The sequence below is a fragment of the Rhamphochromis longiceps genome, linkage group LG6 (assembly GCF_057381845.1).
Source record: "Rhamphochromis longiceps isolate RC_006_pf linkage group LG6, R_longiceps_female_GT1.1, whole genome shotgun sequence".
Lineage (NCBI taxonomy): Eukaryota > Metazoa > Chordata > Actinopteri > Cichliformes > Cichlidae > Rhamphochromis > Rhamphochromis longiceps.
In genome coordinates, this window is record NC_140562.1 from 42,984,228 (window position 1) to 43,002,727 (window position 18,500).

The 18,500-nt window shown below is 39.4% G+C and overlaps 1 protein-coding gene across 1 annotated transcript in view; it reads left to right on the plus strand.

Moving 5' to 3' along the window:
* dnah6 (dynein, axonemal, heavy chain 6) overlaps window positions 1-18,500 on the plus strand; it is a 55,984-nt gene that overhangs the window by 34,152 nt on the left and 3,332 nt on the right. The window contains exons 51-78 of the mRNA XM_085410836.1: window positions 814-1,045; window positions 1,131-1,283; window positions 2,558-2,698; window positions 3,150-3,392; window positions 3,604-3,771; window positions 3,899-4,134; window positions 4,590-4,734; window positions 4,922-5,038; window positions 6,059-6,182; window positions 6,319-6,515; window positions 6,861-7,064; window positions 7,377-7,502; window positions 7,765-7,929; window positions 8,428-8,495; window positions 10,013-10,193; window positions 10,333-10,512; window positions 10,658-10,891; window positions 11,928-12,063; window positions 12,274-12,440; window positions 12,677-12,867; window positions 13,579-13,739; window positions 14,431-14,519; window positions 14,963-15,109; window positions 15,237-15,375; window positions 17,186-17,305; window positions 17,449-17,570; window positions 17,903-18,032; window positions 18,182-18,309. Of these exons, the coding sequence (XP_085266962.1) occupies window positions 814-1,045; window positions 1,131-1,283; window positions 2,558-2,698; window positions 3,150-3,392; window positions 3,604-3,771; window positions 3,899-4,134; window positions 4,590-4,734; window positions 4,922-5,038; window positions 6,059-6,182; window positions 6,319-6,515; window positions 6,861-7,064; window positions 7,377-7,502; window positions 7,765-7,929; window positions 8,428-8,495; window positions 10,013-10,193; window positions 10,333-10,512; window positions 10,658-10,891; window positions 11,928-12,063; window positions 12,274-12,440; window positions 12,677-12,867; window positions 13,579-13,739; window positions 14,431-14,519; window positions 14,963-15,109; window positions 15,237-15,375; window positions 17,186-17,305; window positions 17,449-17,570; window positions 17,903-18,032; window positions 18,182-18,309 (4,444 nt within the window). The remainder of the gene's footprint in view (window positions 1-813; window positions 1,046-1,130; window positions 1,284-2,557; window positions 2,699-3,149; window positions 3,393-3,603; window positions 3,772-3,898; window positions 4,135-4,589; window positions 4,735-4,921; window positions 5,039-6,058; window positions 6,183-6,318; window positions 6,516-6,860; window positions 7,065-7,376; window positions 7,503-7,764; window positions 7,930-8,427; window positions 8,496-10,012; window positions 10,194-10,332; window positions 10,513-10,657; window positions 10,892-11,927; window positions 12,064-12,273; window positions 12,441-12,676; window positions 12,868-13,578; window positions 13,740-14,430; window positions 14,520-14,962; window positions 15,110-15,236; window positions 15,376-17,185; window positions 17,306-17,448; window positions 17,571-17,902; window positions 18,033-18,181; window positions 18,310-18,500) is intronic.

An 18,500-nucleotide genomic window follows, 5' to 3' on the forward strand; every position in this document is an offset into this window, starting at 1 on the left:
CCAAAATGCGGCAGCTCTGGTGCAGATGAGTGTTTATTTACAGGGGTGTGAGTACAAACAGCGATGGCGACAAAACATGAAACCGGAATCCTAAACTGGGTAAACTAATAAGACAAACCAGAATGAGGATGCAGGGAGGTCCGGAGAAATACATACAGGGAGAGCGAGGGGAAACAACACAGACGAACCAGCAACTACTATGACAGAAGACACAACTTAAATACACTCAGAGAACACAGGGGGATTACATACAGGTGGGAACACAGCTGGGAGTAATTAACATGACGAGACTAGGGAGGCAAACTGAAAACACTCACATAAGACACAGACCTTCACAATAAAACAGGAACTTACACATGAAAGGACACAAACTAAGAAACGCGGACTAGATACAGGAACACACGGGCAGAACAGAGTAAACACTAACCAGAGGAAGAACAGAACCAAAATCGCGAAGAGAAAACACAAAACGCTGGGTCAAAAGGACCCAGGATCATGACAGTAGCAATACGAGTGATTGTGTTTTATTGGTTTTTAAAATAGAACATGCAATGACTGTGATATGGACTGTAAGGATCATTTATCCATAATAATAATTACTTGCATGTCTAATTAGTAGACATACCTTCCACATAAGTAAAATGCAGGCACTCTTATTTTAACATCAGTAATAAAATTTAACTGCACATCTTCTGATTTTTTTTAAAGGTAGTGTCATATCAAGTGATTTGATCTGATTATAGCTTGCAGTACATTTTCTAAATGACACGATGCATGTGCCATATGGAATGAAATAATCTTATTATTTTTTAGGATTGCTCGTATGATTCGCCAGGAGCGAGGCAATGCCTTGTTAGTCGGGGTGGGAGGTACAGGCAAGCAGTCACTCACTCGCTTGGCAGCCCACATGTGTGGGTACCGCTGCTTTGAGATTGAATTGAGCAGAGGGTACAACTATGACAGCTTCCATGAAGACTTGAGGAGGCTCTACAAGATGGCTGGTGTGGAGGGCAAAGATATGGTGTTCCTCTTTACAGATACTCAGGTATTGCAAAAAGATTGCAACAAAAGTACTTACAGTATTTAAGTTTCTGTGTACTTACTGTGTTTAACTATTAAATCTGTTGTAGATTGTAGTAGAAGAATTTTTGGAGGATATAAACAACATGCTAAACTCTGGTGAGGTGCCTAACCTTTTTGAAAAAGACGAGCTAGAACAAGTACTTGCTGCTACCCGCCCTAAAGCCAGAGAGGCTGGAATCAGTGAAGAGAACAGGGATGAGGTATGTACGGTACTTATGTAAATACATAAAGTGTAGAAAACATGTGTCATTTAAGCAGTAAAGATTAAATACAGTGTCAAGTATATCTACTTTATTTGTGAGAAAATAAATGAATTAAAATTTTCTGTGAAAGTTAGGATAAAGTTACAGTCAACAAAAATTAACAAATACAATCTCGACACAGAACTTTGTTTTCGGATACTACCCAAAATTTTAACAAATTAGAAAGTGGGAAGAACGTGGAGTCATGAATGTTCATATCCTGAAAAGTGTTGTTTTCTAATCGAGTGGCTTTTCTTAAATGTAGGAAATCATTCTTTAACTACCAGATATAATCACTTTGTTAGGATGCCTGGGTCGTTGACCCAGGGGTTTTGAGTTTATGATATTATTTATACTGTCTAGTCTTTGGTTTCTTTGAGTTCTGTCTTATAGTTTATGTCTCTGTCTTCTCTAGCTGCTCTGTCTCCCCTGTCAGCTGTATCCCCTTGTCTAGTTCGCATCTCTGTGTGTCCTTAGTGGCTATATCCCCGTGTCCAGTCAGTGTTTGTGTCTGCCCTGGTCCCACGTCTCTGTTCCCTCTGTTGCAGTGCGTGCGAGTCTGTGTCTTTGTTCAGTCTGTGTTATGTGTTTCCTGTTTTACTTTGAAAGTCCATGTCTGATGTTAATGTGTCTGGTGTTGCTTCCCCTTGTCTCGTTAGGCCTGATTTGCCCCAGCTGTGTTTCCCTCCTGTTATTCATTCCCTGATTGCTCCCTCTGTGTATTTAAGCCCTGTGTTTCTCTGTGTCCGTGTCGCGATCTACCGGTTACTTTGCTGTGTGTTTTGTCAATCTGCTGGTGTTAGTTTATTTTTGAGTTTTTCCAGTTATGTTATGTTTGCGTTCAGCATTAAAGCTGTTTTGGTTAAGTTCTGTCTCCGGAGTCTGCACCTTGGGTGCCGCACACAGCCGACACCTAACACACTTAGTGTTTTCAGCAACAGTACATAGATCTGCAACAAGATAAACAAAATGAAATTAAACATTAATTTCTGATATAAGAGAAGTATGATGAAGCCTGACCTTTGTGAGTTGTTTAAAGAAGATAATAAACACCTAGCAAAGCATCTGAGATTCCCACTATGGGCTAAAATTTCCACAGACTGTATAAAAGCAGACAGTTAAAATCAGTGTCCCAGGCAAAAGGAAAGAACACATGAGAGCTGATGCTATTTGCCTGTTGTGATCTTCTATGTGTGTGTGTCTTTTTTACGTGTCTGTGATGGTGCATTCAGGTGTTCCAGTTTTTCATCTCCCGTGTACAAGAAAAACTACACATTGTGCTGTGTATGAGCCCTGTGGGCGATGCTTTCAGGTCCCGATGTCGCATGTTTCCTTCACTGGTTAACTGCTGCACTATTGACTGGTTTGTGCAGGTATGCTGATATAACTCTGTTTCTCTGATATATATGAATCACTCAGTATATACGTCACTACCCTTGTCTATGGAATCACTCTTGTTCATGTAAAATATTTCTAATATAACCCTTTTTTATAACACCACCGTCCCTTTAGATTGAATTCTTTTTCATAATCTATAGCTTTAAGGTAATCCTATTCATGTCCCTTTTTATAGAAAAAAAATTGTTTCATCATCGTCATGGAAGTTGTAGTTTCTATATTTTTTAAAACTTCTTTTGAACTTATTAGTTTAAAAAAAACTTTTTACAATTTCTGTTTTTAAATAAATGTTTTATGTCCATCTGCTGGCGCTCTGCTGAATAACTGTTCAGTTGACAGGAGCTAAAGGTCAAAGCTTCAAATTGTTGTCCTCGCTGCTAACTTTATGTCACTTTCCTCTCTTTCGCTGTTCGTTCTGGTGCTCAGTGGCCCCGGGAGGCGCTGCTCTCTGTCTCTGAGGCCTTTTTCCAGAATGTGGACTTTGGCAATGAGAAGCTAAAACAGAACATCTCTGCGATGTGTGTCGAGATACACGTTAGTGTCGCTGAAATGGCTGAGCGCTTCTACTTAGAGCTGAGACGCCGGTACTACACCACACCTACCTCCTATCTAGAGCTTATCAACCTCTACCTCAGCATGCTTGGCAACAAGAGACAGCAGTTAGTTCTGGTATGTCAACACAATAATGGGCAATTTTTCACATATGTTGTTGATGATGAATTGTTACCTGATATTGTGTAGGAAAAATAGCAGCTAGATACATTAGCTGGTGGTGAGTGCTAATAGTCAGTTTTATTTTTACTGTGACGGTAATGCATCATGAGTTGTTATGTTGATTATATCAAACATGATAATTATTTATGCGTGTGTTACTGTATAGGCCAGGGATCGTGTAAAGAATGGTGTCACTAAGCTGCTGGAGACCAATGAGCTTGTAGACAAAATGAAGGTGGACCTTTCTGCTCTGGAGCCAGTCCTCAAACAAAAATCTACTGATGTTGATGCCCTCATGGAGAAATTGGCTGTAGATCAAGAGAAGGCTGATGAGGTCTGTCTGTGTTTTATCACAAAACTTTCAAAAACCTGTCTGATGTTGCCTATATTTCAATTATAAATCATGGTAACTCTTTGTCATTACTTCATGAGCATAACTAAAATAATTCTCCTTGTCACAGGTACGTAAAGTAGTAAAAGAAGATGAGGCACTGGCCCGAGTTAAGGCTGAAGAAACCCAGGCCATTGCAGATGACGCACAGAGGGACTTAGATCAGGCTCTGCCAGCTTTAGAGAGTGCCAACCAGGCCCTCAGATCTCTTGACAAGGCTGACATCTCTGAGATCAAGGTGTTCACTAAACCCCCAGCCCTAGTGATGACTGTCATGGAGTCTGTCTGCATCTTGCTTGATTGCAAGTGAGTGTGCACTATTTTCTTTAAAAAAATAATAGATAAATAAATAGCTTCTTAACATGATATACTTTTATTAGGTATCCATCCTGCACTGGTGATGGTTTCTAAAAGTGCAATTCTTTATAATGACAATAATAGAAACACAATAATGTAATAACTTTATCACTCCTTCACTTCACCGGGACTATTTTTTCAATCTTATGTATTTTGCATTTAACATTAAACAGAGATAACTTGAAGATTTCACCATTCACTAATCTACTGCATTGTTGATCTGAATTAAATCTTCACAATATCATATCCTCTTTAGGATTTTGAAACTTGCTGTTCTGCCCAAAGAATTTTCAGTACTTTGAAAAGATCAACTAATGTCACGGTCTAATGTATCGAGCAACCGTGACATTTCTTTAGTCCTTATTTGTTAACAGTGTCTCACTAACTTTCTTCTCTCCTAACAGACCAGACTGGCTAAGTGCCAAGCAATTACTGGGCGATCCCAACTTTCTCAGGCGTCTGACAGAATATGACAAGGACAATATCAAACCTAGGATCCTGCTGAAACTACAAAAATACATCAATGACCCTAATTTCATGCCTGAAAAGGTCAGTTTGGATATTTTGGCAGATTAAAAAATGTCATTGTACAAACAGAGCCAGTGAAAATAACAACTTCTTACTGTATTATTATGACTAAACATGTGGTTTTCAGATAGTATAACCTATCAGAAATTCTGAAATGTTTCAGTATGTTTTTGCTTGGCCTAATTTCTTATTGTGTTGCTCTTGTTAGGTGGAAAAGGTATCAAGGGCGTGCAGGTCCATGTGCATGTGGGTCAGAGCTATGGATCTGTACTCGAGAGTCTTCAAAGAGGTTGGCCCCAAGAGAGAAAAACTGGCCAAGGCACAGGTCAGTTACAGAGTGCATTGTTGGTGTGCCGTCATTGTTAGCTGAAGCTGAAATAAATTCATGCTCTAGGTTTACCTCACTAAGGAAAAGTATGTTCTTACAGGCTTATTCAAATGTAAATTATTAAGTGTTTCAAAGTAATTATAAGGATTCAACCTGTAAAAAAAAATAACAGATTTGTCCTGTGGGAGCCCTGATTTAGGGTTTTAACATTATCTATCAGAGTTGTGTTAATTTTAGCCACATCATACAGGTTAAGGGGGAAAATATAATTTAGATATGAAATAGTTTGTAATATTTTGGGGTTTTTTGGTTTGTTAATAGTGTTACACTAAACCAGGACAAAAAATATCTGCATTTGTGGGACTATGACTGCTGACATTTAAGTAAAATGTTGATCTAAACATTATTTCTTCTTCATAAACATAAGAAAGAGTTAGTGTCATCTGTGTTACCTGCTATATATAAGCACAAAGCAACTTAGTGTCTTTAGCAGACATATTACCAATGCACCAGATCGTGATAGAATGATGAGGTCTAAAGAAGGAGATGATCAGTTTGACGCTGTTCACTAGTGGATCATGAATCACAGTTTACATAATGGAAGTTTGTAAGCTACCCAGTCTAAGATGGGTCACTGCAAAGCCAAGTGTTGGTGGTGGTCTTCAGCTCTCTCATTAGTGTTTTATTCCACTCGCTGTTTCAGATTATTGGGGAATTTTAGAAAATTTAAGGCAGGAGACTCTTATTTTCAAGACAAACGCATTGCTGGATTTCTATGGGCTTGTAGTACTGTAGCTAGAGCTATGCAGCTTATTGCTTTAAGGAGCAGTCAAGATTTTGGCCAGAGTACGTTACAGCACTAAGTCTGATGTGGGTTTGGCATATGTGCACTAAACTTAATGATGAGAAATAAAAACCAGACCAACACGTACAGTACTTCCAAATATTGCTTTAATGATTCCTGTATGATATTACCCTACCATTTCCCTCTTCATCTGTGCTTACTCATTTGTGCAGGAAGAGCTGGATGTGACCATGGCAACCCTAAAAGAGAAGCAGAAGAAGCTTCAGGAGGTGGAGAACCAGATCAAAGTCCTGCAGGAGCAGTTTGATAGCAGCATGAATGAGAAAGAAGATTTGGGTGAGAGTTGTGCCAAAAAGTACAACATAAAATATACTCTGTGAAATAAGTTCTACCGTCTGTCTTTTATTAAATGTTTGATGTACCTTGCTGTCTTTGGCTTGCTAAAATTCTTTCTCTTTCTTTTTCATCAAAGTTAATACGATGGCTCTGACACAGGCCCGTCTGATCAGGGCAGGGAAGCTAACGTTCGCTCTTGGTGACGAACAAGTGCGCTGGGAAGAAAGTGTAGCCCTGTTTGAGCAAGAGATCATCAATGTTGTGGGAAATGTCTTCGTTGCAGCTGCTTGTGTGGCATATTATGGTGCATTTACTTCCCACTATAGACAGCTGGTAGGTACAGGTTTATTCTGTGCTTTTTAAGGTTTTACAGGCTGCTCTAACAAAGAATTAGCAGCTTGTGCCTTTAGTATGAGTTTAGTCTAATTTTTGAAAATCAGTAGAAAATAGGACACTACATAAGACAAACAAAAGCTGGGCCCAGTTTTCTCATTACTGCTATTGTGCTCAGTCACACGCAATCCCCACTATCGTAATGGCCTTACACCTTGTTTGTTTTTATTATAAGACAGGAAATAACATGTAATAATAAGGGATGAAATGAGGAAAACAGTAGAAACTCTGGAGGATACAACCTGAGTTGTTGTGCTTGTGTGCGCTCTGTTTCCCTCTCACCAGCTAATTGACCAGTGGATAACGCAGTGCCAGAACCTGAACATCCCAATCAGTTCCACTTTTAGCCTGATTAACATTCTTGGTGATCAATATGTCATCCGCCAGTGGAATGCAGAAGGTTTGCCTCGTGACACTGTTTCTACAGAGAATGGCATCCTGGTGACTGAGGGCCACCGGTGGCCTCTTATGATCGACCCACAGGATCAGGTGAACTAGAAACAAGTTTCCAGCAGCATCCATGTAGTGCCGATAATTCCAACACTGATTACTTTATGAATGAAATGGGTTATTTTTTTTAACACTTTAACTTCTCAATTATCTGTATAATCCCAAGTCATTAATATTCATTTCACACATTTATTACACGAGAACCTTAATTTTAAAACTAATTTTGATTTTGAAAATAGTGGTATACAACTGCATAACAAGGATAAATAAGTTTAAATTCGTTCTTACAAATTTTTTTAAAGAAGTCATCTTCATCACATTAGGGATTAAGGATATTTCTTTCATTCTCAGGCCAACCGATGGATCCGCTCCAAGGAGGCTAAACATGGTCTAAAGGTGATCAAGCTAACGGACTCTGGCTTCCTTCGTACCCTAGAGAATGCCATAAGCATGGGTGTCCCTGTACTGCTAGAGGAGGTAGGATTGCACCACTCATGTGACAGTAAAACAGACTTAATCATAAAAAAGACAATTTGTGGTCAAATGTTGTATTGTAATTGTGTATTTTTTAAGGTGGGCTAACACTGGGCGACATTAAATAAGTTGAAGACCTTTATTGGACAGATTGTTATTAAATAGTGTTTTTAATTTTGCGTTGTCCCAGGATATCATTATAAAAGAGTTAAGAAAAGCATGTGTACTGTGAATGGCTCTGTTTGGGTATTTTGTGGGTGTATAGTTAAAGGAGACCCTGGATCCAGCACTGGAGCCCGTCTTGTTGAAGCAGACGTTTGTGGCTGGCGGCCGAACAATGATCCGACTGGGAGACTCAGATATTGACTATGACAAAAATTTTAGGTTCTATATGACCACAAAGATGGCCAACCCACATTACCTGCCAGAGGTAAAGGACAGCAGCACACCTACTCAAACCTACTTATACTATATGTGTACAAAAGAAGATACTGTAAAGAGACGCAGTCATATGTCAACCAGCAAAACCCTATAGCTGAACAGTCTAGGAGAATAATAATAATAATGGATTGCATTTATATAGCGCTTTCCTAGGCACCCAAAGCGCTTTACAATTCCACTATTCATTCACTCTCACATTCACACACTGGTGGAGGCAGCTGCAGTTGTAGCCACAGCTGCCCTGGGGCAGAATGTGGCTACAGTCTGCCCCAGGGCATTTAGTGTGAGAATGGGCTCACACTAAATGCAGTCATGTACTGTCTCATTAGTTCAAGCCAACAGTGCATGCATACATCACAGACATTATAAAAGAGAGACATGGACTCCAAAGAATCCTGAATTAAAACCACAAAGACGATCATTGAGACCAGCAAAGTAGTTCAAGGTTTCATTGTGATTTAATGAGTTTCTGTTTCCACCTTTTAAGGTTTGCATCAAAGTTACAATTATCAACTTCACTGTCACTAAATCTGGCTTAGAAGACCAACTTCTCAGGTAAATACATGCACACACATGAAAAAAGCTATTGCATTTCAACTATGTAACAAGTAGAGATGGACCGATACCGATGGTCCGATACTGACCTAAATTACTGGATCGGATATCGGAGAGAAATAAAAAATGTAATCCGATCCGAAGTATCACAAAATCATCTCACAAACGCGCTACTTGGCGTAACCCAGCTCGGCGCATCGGAGCAGTATGTGTTACGTGATAGAGCAGCTGTTGTCTGCAGGAACTGTCGGCGGTCTGGTGGAGCATGTGGAGCCTCGCTACATGCTTCCAAACCGCGGCATGTTATCTCGGCGAAAACTATCCCAGAGAAGTAAAGCAAGTGCGTAAGTTCATCCCTGAATGTTTGCATAGTATTTCCACGTTAAGCTTAACAACTGATATATGGAGCCACAGCTGGACTGGCCATCGAAAGCGATTTGTCTCGTACTTAAGCTAGAATGGAAAAAAGACACAAAGCTAGAGTTATTCTGTTCTTGCTGCAAAGCTGATTCTTCTTCTCTCATTCCCCTTCCTGTTGCTACTTCAAACCTGAAACTGGTCAATGATCAGCTGGTCGGCTTTTCTGTCGCAAATCCTGCCTTTCTTGTTTGTTTATCGCCCACTTTGTGCCAGAGAGAGGAGACCAGTGGATAAACAACAGCAGCACGTTTAAGCTTAATTAGCTGTTGTTAGAATTTATTTAATATTACTTTCTAGTATCAGTTGATGTTTGCTGGAGCCACAGCTGTAAAAGCTGCTGGTCATGATGTCGGTTTGGATATGTGGTGAGAGGGAAACTTGTAGATGAAACCAGGAGATGTCCTTACTGAATGATCAGAGCTGAGCAGGTGATGGAGAAACAGGTTTACCTTTTAGGTGACATGAATGAGTTGAAGGGAAGTTATGAACTTATGCATTTGTTTTACAGGTGCATTAAATTAAAGTTGATTACGTCGATTAAGCATCAAGGTGGAGGGCGGGGGGTGGTTCTGGGAGATTTATGTTAGGAGTTGGCAACCCTATTAGTTAGGTTGTTTAATATTTCTGCTAAGGACTCTTTAAAATACCAGAATAGGAAGGATGGTGCGGGTTTAAATTTATTAGATTGATCAGTGTTGCTGAACTATAAAATATTTTGGGTGCAGTGTATTTTTTGCATACAAGTATAACAGAATAGTTTTAGTGTCTTGTTTTTTAAAACTTGAGTATGAACTTATATAAAATGCAGCAAGATATTTATTTAAAAAACAGTTTTGTTGATTAAAAAAAACGCTATATCGGATTCATATTGGTATCGGCAGATATCCAAATTTATGATATCGGAATCGGTATCGGACATAAAAAAGTGGTCTCGTTTATCTCTAGTAACAAGCATTTACAAAGCCATCTACATTTTAAAAAATGGATAGAAATACTGCACATAATTTTATGTATCCTAATTGTATGTATCCTTTCCCCCCTTTCTGATAATGACCTCTGGAATCTCTTGATTCAATCTTTTTTCAATCTGTTTTAAGTGATGTGGTGCGTCTTGAGAGTCCGCATCTTGAGGAACAGAGGAACGAGCTGATTGTGCGCATCAACGCTGACCGCAGCCAGCTGAAAGATATTGAAGACCGCATTCTTAAGCTTCTCTTTACCTCTAAGGGGAATATACTTGACAACGAGGAGCTAGTTCAGACTCTCCAGGAGTCAAAGGTAGGGATTAGGCTATATGGATATGGAGTTGTGGTTGCTGAATTTAACATTCCCTGCAATGACCTTTTTTTAACCTTTCCTGTTTTTCTGATGCTCATCCTGTTTATTTCCATGATTTTTTGCATCCTCTTGTCTCCAGGTGACTTCAGAGGCCATAAAGCACCGTCTGGAAGAGGCAGAAGCAACTGAGCTGATGATAAACTCTGCGAGGGAGCGCTACAGGCCTGTGGCCACTCGAGGATCTGTTTTGTACTTTGTCGTTGCCAGTCTGTCGGAGATCGATCCTATGTACCAGTTCTCACTCAAGTACTTTAAACACGTGAGGGAAAAAAGAGCTGGGCTTTACTCTCAAATTTACAAAGCTACTTGTACAGGAATGTTTAATGAAAATGTGTAAGTACCCATTTAAAGAAATTATTTTCTTTTTTTCTCTGTTTTTTGTTTATTTCTTCCTTCATCTTCAGCTCTTTAATTCCACCATCGAGACATCAGAGCAGAGTACTGTGCTAGAAGAGCGCCTTCAGATTCTCCTGAATCAAATCTTGCTAAACTCCTACATTAATGTGTCACGTGGACTCTTCGAGCAACACAAGCTTATCTACAGCTTTATGTTGTGCGTAGAAATCATGAGGCAGCGTGGCGAGATCTCTGATGGGGAATGGTGGCGCTTCCTAAAAGGAGCTTCTTCACTGAAAAAGGTGAGGTGGGAAATCCAGCCATAGAAGTTCAGCTTGATAAAAGCAATAATGAATAAAATAATTAACTAAAGAAAAAGATTTCCTATGATTGTGCTCATGTTTTTTTATAACCTCCTAGGACCTGGCGTCCAAATATGTGGACATCACATTTTGGGTTATTTAGACCAAAATACTCAATTTTGCTCTACAAGGGCCTTACGAGGACATTATACATTATACTGCTACTGTTCTATCGAAATTTTATATGAATATCCTCATACGTGGCTCTCATTTTTCTTAGAAACAAAAATTAGGTGAAAAAAAAATCTGGCAATTCTTTGTTTTGACATTTATCGGGTCCCAATCAGCCCAAATATCAAAGAGAAATAAAAAATGCATGCTGTGGAAGAGTTCGGGTCTTAGGAGGTTAAAGAAGTATATAGTGATGGTGTTAACCATGCCACTAGACTGGAGGCACTGATTGTTAGCAGTCACAGTCCTCATGCTAGTTCTGTTCTTCTTTCTCCTACACCTCTGTTTTAGGTCTCCCGTTTATTGCCTCTTAGCATTTACTGCTCAAAGGTTTGGAGTAACAGGGAAATGTATGTTTCTGACAAAAAGCAAGCTTTTTAAAAACCAAAATAAAATAATAGTAGTTTGATTGAATACGCTAAAAAGGAGTAATGATTAATCAAATCATTAAGTATAAGGGATTTTAATGAAATATTTACACAGGTGTATAGAAGCGAATTTTCAGACTCATCACCCAAATATCTGAAAGCTGTTAATCCGAGTAAACACTGAATGCATCTGACTAGTGGAGTGCCTGCAGGTGTAATCGTAGTTGGTGATTCAAACAAGAACTTTTTAGTGATCCCAAGTATTTCAGATTAAAGTGTCATTTTTACTTTTTAAAGCTGCTTGTCATAGAAACCATTTGTCATCATCCCCTCACTCTTTTATAATTCTAGTTAACTTTCTCTTTACTTACACCAGTCGATAACAATATGTCTACTAAATTTGTGGGCATAAACTTTTCTTTTTCTGCATCTTCCAGGAGTATCCAGAGCAACCAGATGTGCCATGGCTAAGTGATTTTTACTGGCAGACATGTTGTGAGCTGGAGGACACACTGCCTTGCTTCAAGGGCATCTCCAGAGAAATCACTAGAACCCATATCCATATTAAGCTAGGTACCCTATCCCCATTGTTATTGTTGTTGAGCTGATAAGGATCTGTATATGTCAGCATGTTACTTTTAAATATAAAACTAGAATGTTTGACCTACATACACTGTCATTTTTCATTTTTATAAAGAGATGTTCTAATCATTCTTATCATTTACTTACCAAACTATGTACAAATCCTATGTCTGATTCCATAGAATTCCTTTTCTCTTATAGGGCATTTTGAAGCATCTTTAAATCCAGAAAAATGGAAAGGCTATGTGTCAGAGTTTCCTTCTCTCGAGGAGTCCATAAAGGAGAAACGGGAGATGAAAGGCTACTGGAATGAGCGATTGGGATCTTTCCAGAAACTAGTTCTTATCAAGAGCTTCATGGAAGAGAAGGTGAGCCTGGATGAAGTCCGGGGAAAGATATTTACTGAGGTTTTTTTTTTATTGTTTTCCAGGTGAAGAGGATCATTTTAAAAAAGTGTAACTTTTGTCAGTATTAAAGAAAGGATCTCAGTAAAAGAAATAAATGACATGGGTTTATAGCTCTCCGCGGAGCTTTCCCATCACCACCAAAGCTTGGTCAATTTTTCCCAGCTTTTCTGTGACTTATATCCTCTTTTTCCATCCAGGTGGTTTTTGCAGCAACTGAGTTTGTGATTGTCAACCTGGGGAAGGAGTTTGTGGAAAACCCTCCAGTTGACCTGGCTAATCTCTATAATGACATGTCCCCTACCACCCCATTGATCTTCATCCTCAGCACAGGTTCTGACCCAATGGGTGCCTTCCAGCGCTTTGCAAATGAGAGAGGGTGTCTTGACAGGTAAGGGAGAAAAAATGGTTAGAGGTCCCTCCAACATGGCTCGCAAAAATGTCTTTGTTTTGTTCACCAGGCTGTGACATCTGAGATATAGACATATATAGCTGGTTGGGTTTTTATTTTTATTTTTAATAGTCAGTAGCTTCTGTCTTCTGTAAGCCAAGTAGTGGGAGGTTTTTAGGATGATGCCATCAATTTGACTGCACCAAGCAATAATCTGCAACTTGCACTGGGACAGTTCAGCCATGTGGTTCTCTGCCAGAAAAGGGTGGATTGTCCTCTTCAGTTTGAGAATGAGTTGCTTCCTCAAATGAACAAGTTCAAGTTTAAGACTACAGATACAAGCAGTGGAAATGAGCTGTCTTATAAAGGGTGTCTAAGCTCAGTCTCAGACATAGGATGAGGAGTTTGGGAGGGGCTCAGAGTAGAGCCACTACTCATCCACATCCAGGAGGCCTTCTGGACACCTCTTACACGAAGGGCATGCCCAAAGGTCATGCTGGGTCATATCCAGAAGACATGTTCCCAAACCAGTATTTCACTTCGATATCTGCTTGGGGTATTGTATTGGGGTAGTGGCTGGGAAGAGGGAGGTCTGGGCACCTCTGTCTAAACTGTCTTTTGTCCCTGTGATCCTGGACTAGACAGGTTGTTGCAAATGAATGAATAAAGTTTATAAAGGCATCAAAATGGTGATTTTTCTGTGTTTTTCAGGGTCGAGGCTATCTCACTGGGGCAAGGCCAGGGACCTATAGCGGAGAAGATGATCCATTCAGCGCTGACGAGTGGCAACTGGGTCTTCTTGCAGAACTGCCATCTGGCAGTGTCTTGGATGTTAGCCATGGAGGAGCTCATTAAGACCTTCACTGAGTCTGGTACTATTTTTAAATTGAGCTCAAAAGTTTCTGTTTATTTCAGCCTTCTGTCCTAACATTTGTGACATATTTTTTATTAGTTAAGGCTTATGAGGGTTGTATGAAAAAATAGTATTAAATTAGAATAATTACAACATTTGCTTCAAACTGGGAAATCCCAGCGGTGGTAATTTTAGTGTTTATGGATGGGGATACCCAAGAAAGAGATGCTGGGCTGCAGTTTAGTTTCAGTTTAGTTACACTTTGTTTGTACTCAGTTGGAACCCATTTGACCTTCAAAAAAACTTACTTTAGTTCTTCATTGTGCAGACTCAACAATGCTTAAAGCATTCCTCAGAGGTTTTGGTCCACATTAACATGATAGTGTCACACAGTTGTTGCAGATTTGTTGATCGCATTATAGCCACTAGATAATGGGTACGCTGTGGTCATAAAGGGATGAACATTGTTAGCAGCAATGCTCAGGGACACATCTAAACAAGTTCCTTCATATTTCTAATGTCATTAGACATCATTTGTAATTTACACGTGCATTTCTAATCTCTGAGAAACAGAAATGAGTAAACTGTGATATTGTATGCTTTGGTTTTTCAAAGTGTTTGTATTATTGATAAAAAATACTGCAGGACCTTTTTAAGGCCTTTTCTTTTTTATGAATATGCAAATAATTTTCTCATCTGTTTCTCTGCAGACACATCAGTCCATGAGAACTTCCGTTTGTTTCTCAGTTCCATGCCGACCAAAGTATTTCCTGTTACAGTGCTCCAGAACTCCGTTAAGGTAGTCACACAGAGACCCAAACACTGTAATACTATATAATAAAGCTATGGATGATTAAAAATACTGTTTTTAAAAAAGAACTTGTCTATACTGGTGGATTGAACATGAGTGAAACATAAAAATGACTTTGGTAATTACCAGTACTGTTTATTTAGGGTATCTGTGGCATAAACGTTAGTTAAGCACTGCCTTCATAAATATGGGTCGAAATCTTTGATGTCAATTAAACGTACATTAACTACCAGCACTTGATTTATCGTCATCATGACCATGACCTGATCATTTGAAGAGTGAGTCACACGGTACACTGGTTACCTTGAAGAGTCGTTGGGATTGTATGTGCACTTGAAGACAGCCTGAACAACAAGGAGGAGATGCTAAACCAAAAGGTTGTCAGGATTGCTGGTAGTCTTCTCAGTAGGTCTCTGTGATGTCATTGCCAGGTGACTAACGAGCCTCCTAAAGGCCTGCGAGCCAACATGCGACGAGCCTTCACAGAGATCACCAGCAGTTTCTTTGAACGCCACATTTTGGGACGCCAGTGGAGGAAGATTGTCTTTGGAATCTGCTTTTTCCATGCAATCATCCAGGTTACATACACTCTTTCTCAGTATTTTACATGTAAAGTGCCTCATCATTATTACTTTGTTTTCTTGGATGTGTTTTACTTTGTGTGTGGTCGTACAGTACTTCTCTGCCTGTGTGTCTCGTGTTTAGGAGCGGAAGAAGTTTGGTCCCCTGGGCTGGAACATCCGCTACGAATTCAATGACAGTGACAGAGAATGTGCTCTGCTCAACCTCAACCTGTACTGCAAAGATGGCACCATCCCTTGGGATGCTCTGGTCTACATCACTGGTAGGAAGCAAATATCAACAGAAATGTTCTTGTATCTAAATTCAACAAGGTAATAAGTTAGGGACTGTTTGTGTAGCATCTTATTTCCCATATGTAATGCATGTCTTATTTGTATTTTGACATTTTATATTAATAGAAAGCCTTTTCACAAAACAAACATGATTGCATGTCCTTGAACCTAAACATGCAGCCGTTTCATAAAAATAAAAGTGTGGGAAGAATAATAGGACACTTTAAACCAGCGGTCAGCAACCTTAAACACCCAAACAACCATTTGGACCTGGTTTCTATGGAAAAGGAAACACTGGGAGCCGCAAATACTTTTTGACATCTAAAATGAAGATAACACCGTGTATATTGTTGTTTTTTTACCTTAATGCTTTGTATAAACAACTATAGTGTGTTGCTTATGAAATCCATGAAGTGCTATGGAGAAAATTACATTTTATTTATGTAATGAACACAATGTCAACCCTTAAAAAGTAATAACTAAAAAGAAAGTCAACCAGTTGAAGGTGTCTTTAAAATGAATTCAAAAGCTGAACTTAAATTATCCATGTAGCAAACAAAAACAATGAGCCGTCATCCTTGTATCGCCTTCTGGGCTTTCGGAGTGTAGCGGAGCCTTGACCAGAATTAAAAAAATAATTGGAAAAAAAGCACCATGCTCATAAAAAATTTAAAATAAATATTTTCAAAATATCTGCATAATATTTATTGTACCTGGTTAATGTGCTTCGCGGGGCGTGGCCCGCAGTGACGCTGCAGGAGAGGCAGACGTACCTGAGTGGCATCCGCAATCACGCCTCACCGGCTTACTCTCTCTGCTGTTGTGTTGTTGTTTGTGTCGGGCTGTGAGCTGGAAAGCTACAGCCGGCTGTGTGTGAAAAGTGGTCAATAAAGAGATGCTGAAGAGCATGTTCATGTAAACATCGTCGGGTCTGCCGTGATGTGTTTACAATCGGACTTCTGCTCCTGAACCTCTGCGCACAGCGTCTGCTGTACGATCGGGGCTGTACGAAGTCACTTCATCTTTACGCAGGACTGTAAGCTGTCGTCTGTGAGGCGTGAGCGGTGTTTGTTTTTAACATAGTTCATGGTGGAGAACAGCTGCTCACATACGTATGTGGATCCGGTAGGTCACTCTCGTCAGAAGTAAATACAAATGAATCTGCCCAGCCATCATTAAATGTTGTATTTTCTTCAGATATTTTTCTTTTCTTACATTTCTCCATACTTGGCCTACCTGGGGCTGAAAGTCTCGGTAAATGCATGTCGTTTCGGCGGGTATACCGGCTTCCGCAAGTGTGACGCTAATAAAATCTAACTTTATTTTTATTATTCAAGATCACAATAATCTTCCAATTTAGAACTACAAGTTTTAAAAAAGAACTAACTCAAATAAAATACACTTCAGTTAAATACTTATAATTTATCTTTCCAAACCATGCAGAGCCGCAATGTAAGGCTCCGGCTCCGGAGCAGTTTCCCCTAAGTTTTCTGTTCTGTAATAGATTTCTCTTTTTAGTGTTTCATCTTTAAATTGAATGACCTGGATCCAACTTCTTTCAAAATTATCTGTATAAGAACGGGAATTACACATATCTATGTAAATATACTATATGCATATTTTTTAGTTTAAAGTTGTTGCTGTTTTTTCCATAACTTTTTTATTTTTCTGATTCTGAGTGAGATTTTGATCAACTGAAACTAGAAGAGGGTCTGGTCTTTAAAAGCAATATCTCCTGCATTCATAAACAAAGAAAGCCATGAAATATCTCAAATCCTACTGTGTTTTTTTTCTCTTCAGGTGAGATCACGTATGGAGGGAGAGTGACGGATGCCTGGGACCAACGGTGCCTAAGGACAATCCTCAAAGGCTTTTTTTCTCCAGAAACTCTGCAGCCTGGCTACACCTACTCCCCCTCAGGTATTGTTCTTTCTGCCCTCTTTTGTATGTATATGTGTGTGTGTGTACATGTATGTGTGTGTATGTGTACATGTGTATGTACGGGCGTGTATGCACAGTGAACGCTATGCATATATCTCAATTAATGGTTTTCTCCCTGTAAGGTGTTTACTACGCTCCAGAGTCAGATGAACTCGAACAATATAAGAAGTATATTGAGAATCTTCCAATCATTGATGATCCTGAGGTCTTTGGTATGCATGAGAATGCCAACTTGGCTTTTCAGGTGAAGAACAATACTGTAACAATACCAGTACATTACAAGCAAATGTCTCTGTCTCTATTTTATACCAGACTGCCAGTTGTTCTCTTAAATATAAATGACTGTGCAATTTCTTATTTATACGTAGTTTTTCAAAATTTGTTAAATTTTTCACTTCACAGCAATTATAAGAAATGGCTTGTGGTCCTTTTAGTGATTTAAACTTATGTTTCTCATGCAGTTTATGAGCTTTGGGAGTGCTATGATAAAATATCAATACATGAGTGTGTGTGTGTGTGTGTGTGTGTGTGTGTGTGTGTGTGTGTGTGTGTGTGTGTGTGTGTTTGCCTCTGCAGCGTCAAGAAACTATAACTCTGATCAATACCATACTGGATGTTAATCCTCGTTCTTCAGCGCAACATGGAGCTAAGAGTAACGATGACATAGTCTGCGAGCTCGCCGAGCTGATTCTAGCCAAACTGCCCGGTACGCTGACCCCACATAGATTCACCTGCACATCGATCTCAGTTACTGCTGAGACTTTGCATTATTACACTCACTCTTTTTCCCCATGTTTTCATTGGTTTGTGTTGTCTTTTGTCTCTTTGTGAACTTGTCTTTCTTTTGGAGTGCAGAGCGACTGGACATGGATGAAGCAATTGGCACACTGTTTATCAAAGACACCAATGGGCACCTGAACTCCCTCACAACTGTTTTGGCCCAAGAAGCAGACCGATTCAACAACTTGCTTAAAGTTCTCAGGGTGACGTAAAAACCACACACATTTAATTGGTGGAGATCATCTCATGACCACTTCAGGAGTTGTTTTCTTTGGATTGTTGTTTATTTACTTGATCTTAGAGAAACATTCAAATAGAAAAAAACCTGAACAATCGAAAATATGCGTTCTGTTTAGTTTCAGAAATAACATTTTTCGGAATCTGTCGTTACTGT